The sequence below is a fragment of the Augochlora pura genome, chromosome 3, assembly GCF_028453695.1.
Source record: "Augochlora pura isolate Apur16 chromosome 3, APUR_v2.2.1, whole genome shotgun sequence".
Taxonomy (NCBI): domain Eukaryota; kingdom Metazoa; phylum Arthropoda; class Insecta; order Hymenoptera; family Halictidae; genus Augochlora; species Augochlora pura.
The window spans coordinates 16,450,315-16,466,954 of record NC_135774.1 but is presented as its reverse complement, the minus strand read 5'-3'; the positions used below and the strand labels follow the sequence as shown (position 1 = coordinate 16,466,954).

Below are 16,640 nucleotides of genomic sequence, written 5' to 3'. Positions count from 1 at the left end.
GTTAGTTTAAATCTTTCTGCAAAATATTATAAAATGTACTTTTACTAAATAATTTCCATTTTCTGAATAATTCAATGAATTGTATTGTGATAGTTCGCAGAATGTTTTAACATTATTATAAAAATGAACTTCTAATTACAAATTATTTGCTCGTTGAATATAATAGAATATTTGGACATTAAGTATTCATTACATAAAAAATATATATTTACAATTTAAGCCATTCTTATAAAATTACATTAATTCCAAACAGTAGGATTAGTAGTTCTTGTTCACTGCTACAGCTTGTTTGTAGGTTACAATTTCATGTTTTAGAAAATATTCATTACAATGAGTGTTGCTAGTTTAAGGAGGAAGGTATATCATATTTTGTTGTCCTGCGAAACCCTCGTTCTGTGAGGGATAATTGTACATGTTTACGACCTTTTGTACCGGAGAAGGGTAATTAGGTTGAGATTGTGGAGCAGGATAATTCACTTTAGGTGGCGCAGGATAATTAGCTTGCGGAGATGGTGCAGGGTAGCTCGGTTTAGGGGAAGGATATGAAGGTTGATAAGGTAGAGAAGGAAAACTTGGTGTTGGTGCTGGAACAGGATAACTAGGTTGAGAAACCGGAACACCGTAAGTTGGTTTGGGAGTTGTAGGAGGATAATTAGGTGGCGACATCGGATAGTTCGGTTTCAGAGTTTGCGGAGGATAATTCGGTTGAGGAGGTGGAGATGGGTAACTTGGTTTAGGAGTTGGAGCAGGATAACTTGGTTGCGGAGCGGGATAACTCGGTTGCTGTGGAGGATACTTAGGTTGCGGAGGAGGATAATTTGGTTGCGGTACAGGATAACTTGGTTGTTGAGGAGGATATTTAGGTTGTGGAGGAGGATAATTAGGTTGCGGTGCAGGATAACTTGGCTGTTGATGAGGATATTTAGGTTGTGGAGGAGGATAGCTGGGTTGTGGTGCAGGATAACTCGGTTGCTGAGGCGGATATTTAGGCTGCGGTGCAGGATAACTCGGTTGCTGAGGCGGATATTTAGGCTGTGGTGCGGGATAACTCGGTTGCTGAGGCGGATATTTAGGCTGTGGTGCAGGATAACTCGGTTGCTGAGGCGGATATTTAGGTTGTGGAGGAGGATAATTAGGTTGCGGTGCAGGATAACTCGGTTGTGGAGGAGGATAATTAGGTTGTGGTGCAGGATAACTCGGTGGCGGAGGTGGATATTTAGGTTGTGGAGGAGGATAATTAGGTTGCGGTGCAGGATAACTTGGTTGCTGAGGCGGATATTTAGGTTGTGGAGGAGGATAGCTGGGTTGTGGTGCAGGATAACTCGGTTGCTGAGACGGATATTTAGGTTGTGGTGCAGGATAACTCGGTTGCGGAGATGGATATTTAGGTTGTGGAGGAGGATAATTAGGTTGCGGTGCAGGATAACTTGGTTGTTGAGGAGGATAATTAGGTTGCGGTGCAGGATAACTTGGTTGTTGAGGAGGATATTAGGTTGCGGGAGGATAACTTGGCTGCTGGGGTGGATATTTAGGTTGTGAGGAGGATAATTAGGTTGTGGAGAAGGATAATTAGGTTGCGGAGGAGGATAACTTGGCTGCTGGGGATATTTAGGTTGTGAGGAGGATAATTAGGTTGGGGAGGATAACTCGGTTGCGGAGGTGGATATTTAGGTTGTGGAGGAGGATAATTAGGTTGCGGTGCTGGATAACTTGGTTGCTGAGGCGGATACTTAGGTTGTGGTGCAGGATAACTTGGTTGCGGGGGTGGATATTTAGGTTGTAGTGCAGGGTAACTCGGCTGCTGAGGGGGATAATTTGGTTGTGGTGCGGGATAACTTGGTCGCTCTGGGGGATACGTCGGCTGTGGAGCAGGATAATTAGGTTGCGGAGGGGGGTAACTCGGTTGTTGTGGAGGATAACTAGGCTGTGGCGCAGGTCTTGGCGTTGTTTGCGAATAACCAAATGTCGGTAAACTTATTTTAACGGGTGCATTACTGTAACTCGGAGTTGAAGGCGTGGATAAATAACTAAATGTTGAAGCAGTTGACGAGTAGCTTGGAGTTGTAGATGGATAATTATAATTCGTCGATGTGGTAGGGATCCTCGAATTGTATGATGAAAATGGTGCAGCTGTTGTAGCAGTAGGAAAATTTCCGTTTGCCGCCAGTAATGGACCACTTATTTTCACTACACCAGTGGGCACCGTTGATGCTGTACTCGTTGCAAAAGCGCCGGGTCCTTGAAAACCTTGTTGCAGTCCCACTTGGCCAAATGGTGGTAAATATGTTGGTGCCGGTGTCGAATGTGGCGACGGTGCTGGCGGTGGAGGAGGAGGCGGAGGTGGTGGTGGTGGAGGAGGAGATGGTGGCGGTAGTGGAGTGCCATAGGTCGGTTGCGGCGATGGGGTGGGAAGAGGTGTTGATGGTGTTGGATAATTATATTTTGGTGACGGAGGTGGTGGTGTGGGTGAAGGCGGTACCGGTGGTGGTAAATATGAAGGCGCGTCTGACGGGGGTGGAGTGGGATTGGTTTGGTAGATTGGCTGATTATAATTAGGACTCGGTAATGAAAATGGTACATTTGGTATGTCGTAAACGTATCCCGCTTGCCGGACTGTTTGTCGCGCTTGTCCAGCAACGTAATTGAACAGCAACAATATCTCCAACTGCATACGGTGAACAAGCAATAAAGTTTCTTTGCGAATATCGAATTCATCGAATTTGAAAAAAAATCTACATACCCATTTTAATGGCCGCATAATCAACTGACGTCTACTGGTAAAACAGACTGACAACGCCTTTTATACGGGCACTTTCCATGGTAACTCCCGTGTCGCGTGCTTTTCACGAAACCGCACTCATTTCACAATGTTTCACCAAACGAACTCGCCGCTTGCAGGATATTAAATTGTTTTGGTCCCAGTTGCACATAGGGCTATTAGACCCACTATGATTATACATCTCGAGAAGGGTGATTCTTTTCGTGCTGCTCATTGCGTCGTACATAAAGAGACCTCGTTATGTGGCAATGATGACGGGAGATGTCATGTTGTTACGGTCGGATCGCAACGTGCAGAATTTAACCGCAAAACATAAATAATACTTGCATATCTAATTTTTTGTAACGATGACATAATAAAATGCTTGTAATAACACATATTTCGGATAATATTTCCTCATTAAATACATATTATCTGGTTTGGAATAAATTAACATGTTCGCTGCCACGCTGGTTATAAACGTTAGTAATGTATGTCAGTTTATCTTACTTCGCCACGTAATCCTTTATTGTTATATAATTAACTATTTAAAAATTACAATGTAAGGATAATTTTCTATGATTTTTTCTGTTAATGTTCACGAGTTATTCCATCGTTTATTTTATCTTAATTATATCATTCCCCTGTTGATTACAGGATTAAGTACGACGTTATACGGCTTCTATCAGAAAATTTCGAGAATCTGTAAAACTTGATGCTATAAACTGTCGTGATATTCTCAATTTCCGATACAATGAATAGTCATGATCATCAATCACTTGGTTTTATCGATCGTTGCAAAAACATATTTCACACTAGAAATTACGAGAACATCATTCATCCTTAAGATTTAGTATCAAACCGCGTACTTTTTGATTATCTAAGCTAACCGAATCTGATGATTATTTTATGATAATTCATTTTATACAGCGGAGTGCAATGGACATCTGTCACTGAATACATATTTATATTGATGAATATATGTAGTTATTTTAGGTAATACCAAAGGGTATAGCCGACTGAGATGGTCAAAACTGCACTTAGAGGTTTTTCAATGAGTCATATACCGTTCGATGGCTGACCAAAAAAACTCATCTGTGCAAAATTTTAACTTGCCGCGAGGGTATTTACAGGGTAAATTAGATTTCGCGATTTTCCGGCATTTTTCCCCCTTTAGCGACTCCCTAAAATTTTGAAAAAAATGTGGCTTATTTTGGACATCAAGCCGCATGTTATAGAATTTTTTCAGATTTTTCTGTTGCAAGCTGTGATTATCAAAAATGAAAAACCAAAAAAAATCGGAAAATTGAAGATTTCTTGAAAACTAAAATATGAGTTATTTTTATATTAATTCCCTGATAAGGTACTATCACGGCTCGTGTACTCAATTTTTCTCTGATTTTTTGCTCGTCTGCAACATTGTCAATAAGAATGAAAACCGAATGGGTCGATGTTTTTTGCTGTCAGACAGAAGCTACTACTTGTCTAGTTTACCGCAAGTGTGGATTAAGTAATTTTAAACGTTATTGCATCGAAACAAACAATTGTTTAACTTAGAAAATGCGAATTAAGCGAGCAAAAAGATTGTGACGAGCGGGATATACATACCGAAATGTTTCCGTTTACTACAACTCGGTTGGTTGGCGTATGATTTCGGTGCTGCTACCCTCGGGTTTTCAAATCCCGTTGGAGGCTAAGTTTTTTTTTCGCTAAAACACACATTATTTTTCCAATTCTATAACAGATGGTTTATTTAAATGACTTTACAAATATGTTTGTAATGTTTTAAAAATATATTTTTTAACATTTGAAAAATATTTAAGACAACATACACACAAAAATAGTTTTGGAGTATCTCTTATTTTATTCATTCTCTAACTACATATGTTCGTAATTACGGCTTTGTTTAACATTCTTTAGAATACAGTTCATTAATTTAGCTTCTAAGCTTTCCGCCTTCAGCAAATACGGGTAGAAATGAGTCTTCGTCCTGGAAACCAATTCTTTTTTATGACTTCCTTTTATGAAAAAGTTTTATTTCGTGCAAACGGTCAACGATTCTCTTTCGACGAAGCTGTTTAGGAGTTGATAATTTCTAGACTTTGCCAGCACATGTTCTGAAGAGTACTGAGGTCGGATTCATCAGCCTTTCGCCACTTGGGTCCGTCGCAGGTGGTCCAAAGAAAAGTTCCACATTGTCACGATAAATACATCCCCTCCTGTCATTTCGTCGTTCCGAAAAGAAGCATGTTTAGGTGAAGAAATGGGTGGTGAATCGGAAAAACGAACAGCACTGATTGGAAAAGACCCAGCGCCTGGGTTAGCCAATCAGGGTTGTTTCGGAATTTTACTAGAGCATACACGAAGTTATAGTTTTTGCCAGCGCATGTTTATTAGAGTTTTCTCCGAGGGTCGTCAATAGCTCAAGGTCAAATTAGCAGACTGTCGATGTTATGCATTTAAGGCAAAAACAACTTAAATAAAACATACAATAATAAAACGATCAATGATTATAATATGACAACGACAACTTGTTGGTTGAAATTGGTTCCTATGTCTTGCAATTAATGCAGACAATTTTTATTTGGAATAAAGATCTGCAATCTAATTTATTAACCTACAGAAATAAAATTAGAATTCATCGATGTACAAAAGAAATAAGGTTATATTGAGTGCACACAAGTGGCACAAATTACACTGGAAAATACTACATGTATGTAAATACATAATACTGTAATACATGTGTGAATATATATTTTTAAAAGCAATTGTCTGATTTTTATGTTATAGGTATTGTATTCTGCTCTTTGATGACTATTTGCGTAGAGCAAAAAGATTGCCATAGTTTTGTATGTACGAGACATACCGTATATTGCTCGCAAATAAAAGTGTACAACAATTGGAATTCAAATAAAATAATAATACAATTCGTTTAACTTTTAGGTACACGTATAGCGTTAGTCACACTAAATGATCTTTGAATAATTTCACATAATCTGATAGAATGGTAGTTTAAAAATGTAGATGGTTATTTCCTAAAGCAATGTCAATTACTATCGTTGTAGATACGTACGTACACGTGTGTATGTTTAACGAAAATTTTACCTTATTTCAGTATATCGCGACAGCACTTGCCCTGCATCGCAAATCACGGCTCAATTTCTGTTTCTTCTTTCTCTGTTTTCATTTCTTTGTAACGACGAGGACGTAAAGCTTTGTTAATGTAACAACATATTGATCTGAAATGCTGCGACAAATTGGAATGCACGTGCACTTTCACTGAACATCGACGATGGGGCTCGTTAATCTTCTTGTGAAAACTTATCGACGGACAGGTGGGTTAATGCGATTTTTATTCTCGAACCTGTTATTTGTGTGATTAATCGCGTACGAGAGCTCGGCAATTATAAGTTTTTTTTTTGTTTTTTTTTTTTTATATGTAATTAGATTTACGCTAACACCGGTTATATTATTTTCGAAAACCTCGCATTTTTGTCATAGATAATAGGAAAATCCTCCTTTTTTGGTACGAATAATTGGAATATCCTCTATTTTTGGTACGATAAAAATTGGAGAATCTTCAATTTTTAAACAAGTAATTGGAAAACAATTTTATATAAACAATTGTAATATCTGAAAACTAATAAGTAATGAGCTAATAGTATAAGAAATCTTAACGTAGAAATGATATCTTTAAATTATTACTAATTACCTGATCATGAATATTTTTACATATTATGTATTATTTTCATTCGCAAATTTTAAAAAACTAAAATTAAGTAGAACTGTATTCCTTGCGGTTATTATATTAGAAGATAATAAATAAAGTGAAATAATATTTTAGATTTTCCTTAATGTTTTTTTTTATTGTTCAAATGTCAATTGATACTAAAAGTGAACTAGAAAATTTTAAATTATTTTAATAAAACGTACAACGCATCCACTCCAAAAGCATACATTACGCTAAAAATGTCGAGGGGGAAATCTGCACGTCAGACGCCCCCGTAGCTCGGGGGCAGTGTGGGTTCCGAACCACTAAAACGCCCGCGGCGACCCTCGGACGCGCATCCTTCATCTGACGGATTCGGGGGAGCCATGGCCGGCCACCTTTGTGCTCGGGGGGAGTGACCAGTGCCCTCCAGCCCCCCCCCCCCCCCCCAGCACCCGACAAAGGGGACACATCTCGTTATATAATTACCTCGTCCTGGCCCTGCACACGCTCCTACGCAGGGCCATTGGGTGCCTGGGGGATGTCCTCAGGGCACGACTGGCGGCGTCGGCGATGCGTCGTTCCCGACGCCGCCCGGCGGTCTTCTTCTGCAGTATGACCTACTCACAGAAGGAGACCACCGTCTTCCACTTCCTCATGCTCCCCAGCATTGCTCCAGTTACGCCGGGGAGCGAAAGGTCGTGCCCAATATTGTCCATTAGGACTCGGCGCAGCGCTGAAAAGGCGGGGCACACCTCCAGCGTGTGCTGCACAGCGTCGCAGTGGTAACATGCCACCGTCGCTTCCTTACCCATGCGGCACATGTACTGGCCAAAACTGCCCTAGTCAGTTATTACCTGCGTCGCTCGGTAAGGGAGCCTGCCACATCGCCTCTCCCGCTAACCGGTAAGGTGTGACAGGAAAGCTCCGGCGACGCGTTGGCCGGCGTGAGACCGAAGTTCCTCACGCCATGTGGTCTACGCCGGTCCTACCACGCCGGTATCCTCTGATGAGGCGGATCGCCATACGCCATTACAGCCGGCGTAGGAGCTTTCTAAGTCTCCTACGGCAGCCAGCCAAGACCGCTGGGACCCATACTAGGGACCCGTACATGACCATAGACCGCACCACGCTCAAATATAAGCGACCTACCGCATCCCCGGATCCCCCGAGGTTGGGCAAAAGGCGACTCATGCAAGCCGCCGCCCTCTCCACTCGGGGGACGAAGCGGCCGAATGCACCCAGAAATTCCAGTGGCTGTCGACAGTCAGTTCGAGATACTTCATCTCGGACCTCACCTCAACGCAGGCTCCTTCCACCTGGATCCATGATCTTGGGGGTGCCACTTGAACCAGATGGCCTCGGTCTTTTCGGGGGCAATCCTCAACCCCAGATCGTGGATCCTCGCGACGGCGGCCACCACCGCGACCTCACTGCTCGTCGGATGGTCCTCTCAAAGGAGTCCCCGACGGTAACCACTAAAGTGTCGTCTGCATAGCAGACTGTAGTGGTCCCATCAGGGAGGGGAGGGGGGGAAGGGGCTCCAGGACGGAATTATCTATCTGCGTCCCGCAGGTAGGCCCCGATCACCGCCCTTAGATAAGGTGGACCACGAGTGCCTCCATAATGGCGGACCAGGGCAGGGTGTTAAAGGCATCTCGATATCTAACGATACCGCCAAGCGCACCCCACCCCGAGCCACGGTCCCTTCCGAGAGGGACTTGATGCGGTCGATCGCGTCTATCGTCGACCGTCCCTCTCGGAAGCTGAATTGGCTGTCCGCCAGATCGGGGACATCGCGGGACAGGTGCCTGGTGAAGCGGGCAGTGATGATCTTCTCAAAGATCTTTCTCGTCTCATCCAGTAGGCAAATTGGTCGGTACGCGGAGGGGGATTGCACCGGCCTCCCCTCCTTTTTTAAGAGGACCATCCGACCGAGCTTCCACAGGTCGGGGAATGTCCCCAACCTGAGCAGCGCGTGTAAAGGGCCATGAACCTCTTCCCCAAGACGCTCATGGCGAGCACCCAGGCGCAGCCAGGTATTGCGTCTGGCCCCGGGGTGGCGATCAAATTTAGAAATTCGAAATAATAAAATACTAGAGTAGCAGTCTAGTCGCTTAATTGCACAACAGTTCTTGTTGACGGTAGTAGCAATAGTTACTTAATTATTGATTTATTAAACGATTTTTTCTGGAATTATTTGTGTTTTATCAATGCAGCAGATTTCTGTAAATATTCATGTATCCTTAACAGCGTAGAATAGTTACGTTACTTTATGTATTCGGCAGTATCGTAGGTATGTGACCGTACTTTAGTTACAGGATTGGTATTACCCTAAGATGTGAAGCTGTTTGATAAATACAAGATGGAGGTACCGATGTTTTCTCTTAGAAATTAGGGAGAAATTTAATTGAAGTACAGTAATGGGATCAATTCCTGCACACCTCCAGGCCGCAGCTTGTTTCATTAGCGAGGGTTAATATAGAAATTTTCTTTGCTCTGATTGGTTAACGATTTGCAGTGTTCAAAAATGTCGTAACTCTAATGCAACGCGATGACAATGTTCACGACGTTAAAACAACACATAGTATTAGATTTTTATTTACTATTATTTTGAGATAATCTAGCAACAGAAGCTGTCACCAACTCCTAAGAATTCACTCCGGAATTCAACGCTACGCACCACCGATCCGCCTAGATGTCGTAACGCCAAAACAGATGCTTCCCTTTGTCCAGGAGGTTGATTTCGACTCATCGAATGAAAATACTACGAGCCTGTCGTCCTGGATATAGATCGAATTTTTTTTCCACTCACGACTCTAAGAAAACATCACGAATGCCATACTGCGGAGGATTGCAGCTGCAGCATGGGCTCTGAAAGACGAATGTAGCTACTGCAAAGCGATTATTTCGCAACGCTAATAAAATCGCGATGTGCCCATCTGAGCTGTTCGTTGGGGTGGTGAGTCCTACCCATTATTGCAGCTGCGGCATAGGCGTCTGAAATATCGGAAAGTTAACCCTTAGCGCTCCGTTGGCTCCGCTACGGAGCCATCCGTCATTTGTTCCGTAACTCCGTAGGCTCCGCTGCGGAGCCCAATGTTTTGCAATTGTTATCTGTAGTTAAAACGTGCCCCAACTATTCTTTTGGGAAATGGAGTTGTCAATAATTAATTCATACATCTTGTATAAAACTGTACAGCACAATAAAAATGAGAAAGCACTGACGCATCCAAAGTACAGGAAAATTTTAGTCGATCAACTCGTAGGAGATTTTCATTAGGAGAGAACAAGAGTTTCTACATCAATTTTTGAAATCAGACTAAACGGAAAACTGCACATAATGGGAAAAGGTCCAAAGAGCGACTGTGTTGTGTGCTCTACAAGGAAACAAAGGGATGGCAAGACGTCAAACAAGTGAATACTGTGACACTTGTTCAAGTAAACCCAGAATGCACATGGGAGATTGTTTAAAAAGATATCATAGCATGGTGAATTACGAAATTTAAAATTTACATTCTATTTACAAGAAGAAGGTGCATATGTATAAAATAAATAAAATCAAAAACATTCACAAGTACATCTAATTCTTCTCACTTAAAATAAGACTCCTTCTTCACATTCGTTCCGCTGCGAAAATGTGCCGAAGTTGCTGGTAGGCAGTGGTACAAAAACGTGCGGAGCGCTAAGGGTTAACTACTGCAACGCGATTCTTTGGTCGCAACTCTAATGCAACGAACAGGAATACAAAAAACATTACTTTACTTTTTAAAAGCAACAAGAATCTATTAACTTTGAAAAATCTACAACTGGCAAAGTTTAAACACAATTAGTAGCACTCGCAATGCTGCATTTTAAAGAATTCATTTGAGTATTAATGGCAATAACGTTTATTTTATTCACATCACTAATTTTTGTATCTGTTCACAATTGATCAAAGGAACGCGTAATTATTTCGCAACGCTATTTGCAAGTCACGGACATGCCCATCTGCGCCGATCGTTTGGGCGGTGAGGTCTGACCATACTTTAAAACTATATTACTATTACTACAGCTATTATTTCTACAAATGAGTACAATGGCAAAGTGGTAACGACAATAAGGTAGCCTTTCACAACAGTTTGTTGGAGAGGTCTTTTTGGCAATTAGCCTCATCCTTCTTTTCTTTGGCGAATCGCCTAATGAGCCTTGAAGAACCTTACACGTCTGCAGCTAGTAGAAAACCAACGAATTCTGAAACAAAAAACAATGTCTCGGAAAAAGCCGATAATCCTGCTGGTGCGATGGAGCCGGTATCGTTTCGTTTCAGAAACCCCAATTCTCGCGTGTACGCGTCCACTACTACGGAAGCTAAGAAAATTTTCAAAGGGTCGATTTTGAACCATGTATCGAATGCTGATATTCGATATGGTGAATTGAACCACGATGCTGAATTGAACCATCTATCGTCATGCTTCGTTCGAATAAAATTCGAATCAACCCTTTGAGCCCTACAGGTAACTGACCATCGCGGTCTACCCGATAGAGAACGGCGGTCAGTTTCGACCCCACCTAACAAATTCACACACAGACACGTTAAGGAAAGTTATCTATCCTACCTAATGTTATATTCAAAAAATGACAAAACAATCACACCAACACATTGACTTCACGATTGGTACACATACACTGAGGAGCTATACCTTGCGGAGAACGTCCCGGGACGCCTCTGACACCCTAACATGATCACATTCATTCTCAGCTAAGGTATATGTTAGTTACTGAACTCGACTGACGATGGTAATGATCATTGCGATTTAATCGAATATAGTCTTTTGAGAATAAATACAGTTTCAATAGATTTCAATTTTCAAAGCTCTTGCGAGCTTTTAGTAAACCGTTTTAACCGATACTAATAGTAAATGAATCATTCTTTGCATACATATTTCATATAGATCCACGTTGCATGGCATGAATCCAATGAAACATGATTTATTCGAGTTAATTCCGATTTGAAACAACCGACGCAAAATCCACTGCCTAACCAGACTCACACACAAGTGGAAATTACGTCGTGCACGATACGCTAGTCATTATCAGTCGCTAGTTATTATTACTATTATTAAATACCGTTCCATGCGCTATTGCTCGCGCTCTCCCGAGTAATGCTTTGGCACTCTGAAGGATTCCAACAACGAACATGGAACCTCGGATCTCTGAAAATCCTATCTAAAAAGAGTCATTTAGTTCCGCGAGCTAAGCTTCTTTTAAGTTCATTGAAAAATGAGCATATATTTAATCATAATTTCGTAATAATAATTTAAAAATATGTTCAGATATATTTAACAATTTTATTATAACAATTTTATATTTAAATATGTTTAATAATAAATTCGTAACAAAAAGAAAGTTTCTTTCAAACTTTTATCAAATACGTTTCACCTATTGCAGACGTCTTCCTGTACGTGATCTGTAATGCATTTAAACGGAAAGTTATTCTATATTGGCACAGCAAATATACTAATATAATTTTTGGAACATTCATGTTATGATAAACGCGTATTCTAAAAGATCAATTTATCGGCAGCTTCGAAATCAAATTATTGAAACTTGGAGCAATCATAGAACAATCGCGACGAGCACGAAGACCTTACCTAACTAGAAAACAGATTACCACCCAAAGGGTTGCCTACGTCTGGAGTTCTGGAATAGAAAAAAACACAGGCATTAAAATATGTTCAACATCGTTCATGAAGTTATTAATTTCTGCGAAATATTCTATATAATTTACATACTGATGAATATTATACTTACATCATTTCCTCCATGACGAAGCCCGACCGCGTTGCTTCTCAATCTCAGCTATCCACGTAGTCCGCCTAATCTATAATAACAGCAAGGAATTCGATTAAATTCAATCGGTGTATTAAATGTCCAAATAGATTCTGTGTTATACAATATTATAGATGCTTTGTGTGCTAATATAGATTACACTTACATCGGCATTCATTCGATCACTTTGCTACTCGATCTCTTCTTCGCATGTTATTTTTAAATCTGTAATAATATTTATTATCGTAATCCTTGCCTATGCGCCTTAGGATGCCTTCCGGTTTACAAATTTTTTCTTATTTCTACTTGTATAACTTCTATAAACTATAACTGTTTACAGTTTTTTACAGCTTAACCTAAAACTTAACACATAAAAATTCAGCTTCTTTGGCATCTTTTCTATCCTTATTACTATGTTTGTGCTTAGTTTTCTTCTTTCTTTTCCTCTCTCTCTCTCTCTCTCTCTCTCTCTCTCTCTCTCTCTTTCTCTCTCTACGTCGCCTCCCCTCCTCTCTTCTACTATCTTTTTCAATTCTGCTAGCCCCTCTCCTCCCTCTCCCAAAATTTCTTTTATGCTAGTTCCTCCTTCTGTCCCACACTCCACCAAATGCTCCATCGTTTCCTCTTCTCTCTTACATATTCTACACATTCTTTCTTCCTCCTGTCTCCGCATCTGTCTTCCCTTACTCTCATTTACACACCTGAATCTTGCTATTAACGTTCGGTCCTTCTTTCTTCTTCTATCTCTTAGGTATCCCGGTAGTCTTTCCGTTACTATATCTCTGTACGTTGGGTTGTATTTCGATGAATATATCTGTTCTTTTCTCTCTTTCTTTCTCTTCACTTTCAATCTCTCTCTTATCCTTTTATAAATTTTCTTTGTTTCTCCCCCCTCTTGTTCCCTAATCCTTTCCATCTTCTCCTCCTCCAGCTCCAGCGTGTTTCTTGTTTGTCTCCTCTTTTTCTTCCAATCGCTCCCTGTGTTTTTCTCCTTTTCAATTTCCTCTACATACCTCCTCACAATCTTTTTCTCTGACACTCTTGCTTCTTCTTCGTACTTCATCGCTCTTTCCAATGCTTTGTCTCTCACTTCTTCACTCTTCGTTTCTTCTGTTACTACATAGTTTGGCATGTTCCTATCCAGCCCCAATACCCATTTAATGTACTTCCTTTTTACCCTCTCCAGCCTCACCTCGCTCTGCCATCCCCAAACTTCCGCCCCGTAGAGAAGCACGCTTTCCACCAGTGCTGTACAAATCCTCATCCTTCTCTCAAACGATTCCTTAAATAATTTTTCACCTATGCCCCATGTCTTCTTCATCGCAATCATAGCCCTCTTGAATCTTTCCTCCAGGTGTTTCCCCGTTTTCTCATTTTTTTTGTACAACATAGCCTAGATATTTTATCTCTTTCACCTCTTTTATTTCTTCCTGTCCCCATTTCCATTCCCTTTTTCTTCTTTTCCTATCCCCTCCCTTTTCGAATACCAGTTGCTTCGTTTTTTCTACACTTAGGGTCAGATCTTTCTTCCCCAGATATTTTTTTAACCTTTTTAACGTTTCCTTTAATCCTTCCTCTGACGTTGCCATTAAGATGATGTCGTCTGCGTATATTAGCGACCAGATCTTTTCCCTTCCTATCACTACTCTTCCCTCTCCCGCTTTTCTTAGAGGGCAACCTTGCCTGACTCCCTTCTCTGTTCGAAATTCTTCCATCATATCCCCTCCTATTCGCACGCTGTTGTTTGTCTCCTTATAAATTTCCATTACTCTCTTCCTGAGCTTCCCTTCCACTTGCAATTCTCTCATTCTATTCCACAATTTATCCCGATCTACCCAATCAAACGCCGCCTTCAGGTCCACAAAGCATGTATATAACTTCCCTCTTCTTATTCCTATTTCTCTGTTCGCCACGAAATTCAGGATATACACTAGTTTTTCTTCCAACTCTTTCTTCAATCTTTCGTTGATCAAGCTATCTTATACGCTGAGCACATCAACGTTACCCCTCTATAATTTTGTACTTTTCCTTTATCTCCTCTTTTAAATATTGGGGTTATGATTCCTTTTTAAATCTGTAATAATAATAACACGAAATTAGATTAAATTCAACGGCAAGATAATATCAAAATAAATTAAGATGAATAAAGAAAGAATTACGATGTACCACGTAGAGATCTTCGTTTACGTGACTGCCTCTGCTCAATAGCCGATTGGAATTCCATGTATCTAAAACACGTATTAGTATGTCCGTATATTATCGTCTGAAAAGCGTACAACCGTTTGCATAAACCAACATTTCATCAAAAAGTAGACTAAATAAATACGTAATTCGCGTCTTTCAAATCAAAATTAAATTCTGCCATCTACCATTAATATTTAAACATTAAAGTAATGGTTATTGTAGCGCCCAGTCGTGCGCACAAGAGAAAGTCTCTTCTTCGTGCAAACAACTTACGTAATTTACGACTCCCGTTCGACGAAGCTATTTTTGAGTCGACATTTTCCAGATCTCTGCAACACATGTTATAGAGTCTTTTCCGAAGGTCCTCAATAGCAAACAGAGACCGTCGTAAATTAAGGGATTATCTGAAGGGCACTTGGGCCGGACGCGAATCGACTTTCGTGCACGTAGTATAAGAGGTTAATAATGCATCGAAAATGCTTCTACTGCACAAAAAAGAAGCGGAATAATGGACACAGGTTAACGTGTATACTTAACAAAATTTCATACTTTCTTTCGAATCAACTGGAAGCAAGTGTTAATTAATGATGCATTGTGAATTCCTCGCGCTTATTTCACTTGTTTATACATTTAAGCAATAACATATCTATTAAATCAACTAAATATTTGCAAATTCTAAGAAGCAAAACGCCTGCGATCTACTTTTCGCGCGTAAATTGTAATAAGTAGCGCTACTGCGCAATCGCGTTACGGAACCGAATACCGGCACAAGAAAAGAACGACGTTTCCCACGCCTACTTACGATCAGTTGGAATTGCAAAGAATACCGAAATAGTAAACCATTTTCACTTAGAATTATTTATCAATTTAGAGATATTAATTATACGAAACAATTTGTAAATATCTCGACGCAAAAGAAAGATTTCGTCAAAGGGTAACGAAGCAACAGTTTAAACTTACCTATATCCTATATAAGTGCCGAAAAATCGTCAATTGTCAAATCATCACACTTCTGATCGCTTTCTTTTCTTTGATGTTTTGTTACTATTAAGTTACAACAATTAAATTAATTACCTTAAAAAACTAATAATTGACCAGTGGTACCCAATGATGCGTTCGATCTGTCGGGAGTGATGGCGCACTTTCTGTAGGCGATTGTGGCGCTCCTGGTGGCGAGAAATAAAACCACGGTTTAACTGGAAATTGAATAAATTCCGGTTGGCTATATCATGAGACGCGGTAGCGTCTCGCGCCAAGTAATTGAGTTAGCGCGCGCGACGCTGCCAAGGATAACTATCTTTGACTAGGGCTGCCGAAAATTTCAACTGCGATTTATTCTTTTCAACCGCATTGTATTTAATTTTAACGATTGTCTAGTTGTTAAGGATCACCATGCGCGTACAAAAAGTCCTTAAATATGTGAATTGGGCTAGAAATAGCTGAGATATCGAGATCTCAATTTAACGTGCAAGTATAAATTTATTTAATTTTCAGTGCACGCATCTGCAGATACTATTGTTACGGTCTGAATTGTTCAATGTAGGGAATTCGGTATGGTTCGGATGCCCGTGGAGCGCTGAACCGCTCTGCTCGTGAAAGGTTGTTGAGAGAGGTACAAACTTTGAATACTTTTAGCAAAAGGTACTTTATTTATAGAGCTCTAAGGTGTGCTTTCTTTGACTATCGAATTAAATCTGAGGTTTTCTGTGGAGTTTTGCATTTTCTTCCAGCTTCTTTTCCTTCCCTCCTTCTTTAGCCAATAGGAAAATTAGCTGGGCGCTGGTGAATTTGCTGGACGTTGATTTGTCAGCCGGTCCGTCTTCCGGTTGCAGCTCGAAGGTGGTTGGTGGTTCGACGGTGCGCATGCGGGTCGGAGTGCGCGGGAGTCGAGCGCGCAGGGGTGAAAAGCCCACCGAAACGAACATTGTGGAGGTGCGCCGCGCGCGAAGATTTCGGCTTGAGGACTGAGTAAGAGAGAGAGGTCAGAGAGGGTTTCGAGAAGTCCTTGTCTAAAGATTTACGACGTCCTGTACTTGAGAGATCCGGGTTTGCTATTGTGACTCGTCTAGTTCATGTGAAATCGGAGAGGGTCTTACGAGAGGCTACGTGACTTTCTCTACATTCCTCGATTAGTCTCGCTAGATCAAAAAAAGGCTCAACGAAGAATTTCGTGGGAAC

The 16,640-nt window shown here is 40.9% G+C and overlaps 1 protein-coding gene across 1 annotated transcript; it reads right to left on the bottom strand.

The window, feature by feature from the left end:
* Positions 1-10,549: 10,549 nt before the first annotated feature.
* LOC144479011 (uncharacterized) lies at positions 10,550-14,787 on the bottom strand. Its single transcript, XM_078197451.1, has 6 exons — positions 14,736-14,787; positions 14,445-14,506; positions 12,445-14,352; positions 12,261-12,330; positions 12,101-12,149; positions 10,550-10,700 (listed from the first exon to the last, which is right to left on the bottom strand). Exon 3 carries the CDS (start codon positions 13,666-13,668, stop codon positions 12,613-12,615), a length of 1,056 nt encoding a protein of 351 aa, XP_078053577.1. The 5' UTR covers positions 13,669-14,352; positions 14,445-14,506; positions 14,736-14,787; the 3' UTR covers positions 10,550-10,700; positions 12,101-12,149; positions 12,261-12,330; positions 12,445-12,612.
* Positions 14,788-16,640: the final 1,853 nt, after the last annotated feature.

Coding starts and splice junctions, on each gene's coding strand:
- LOC144479011 (XM_078197451.1), bottom strand. CDS start 13,668: ATGTTGTACAAAAAAAATGAGAAAACGGGGAAACACCTGGAGGAAAGA.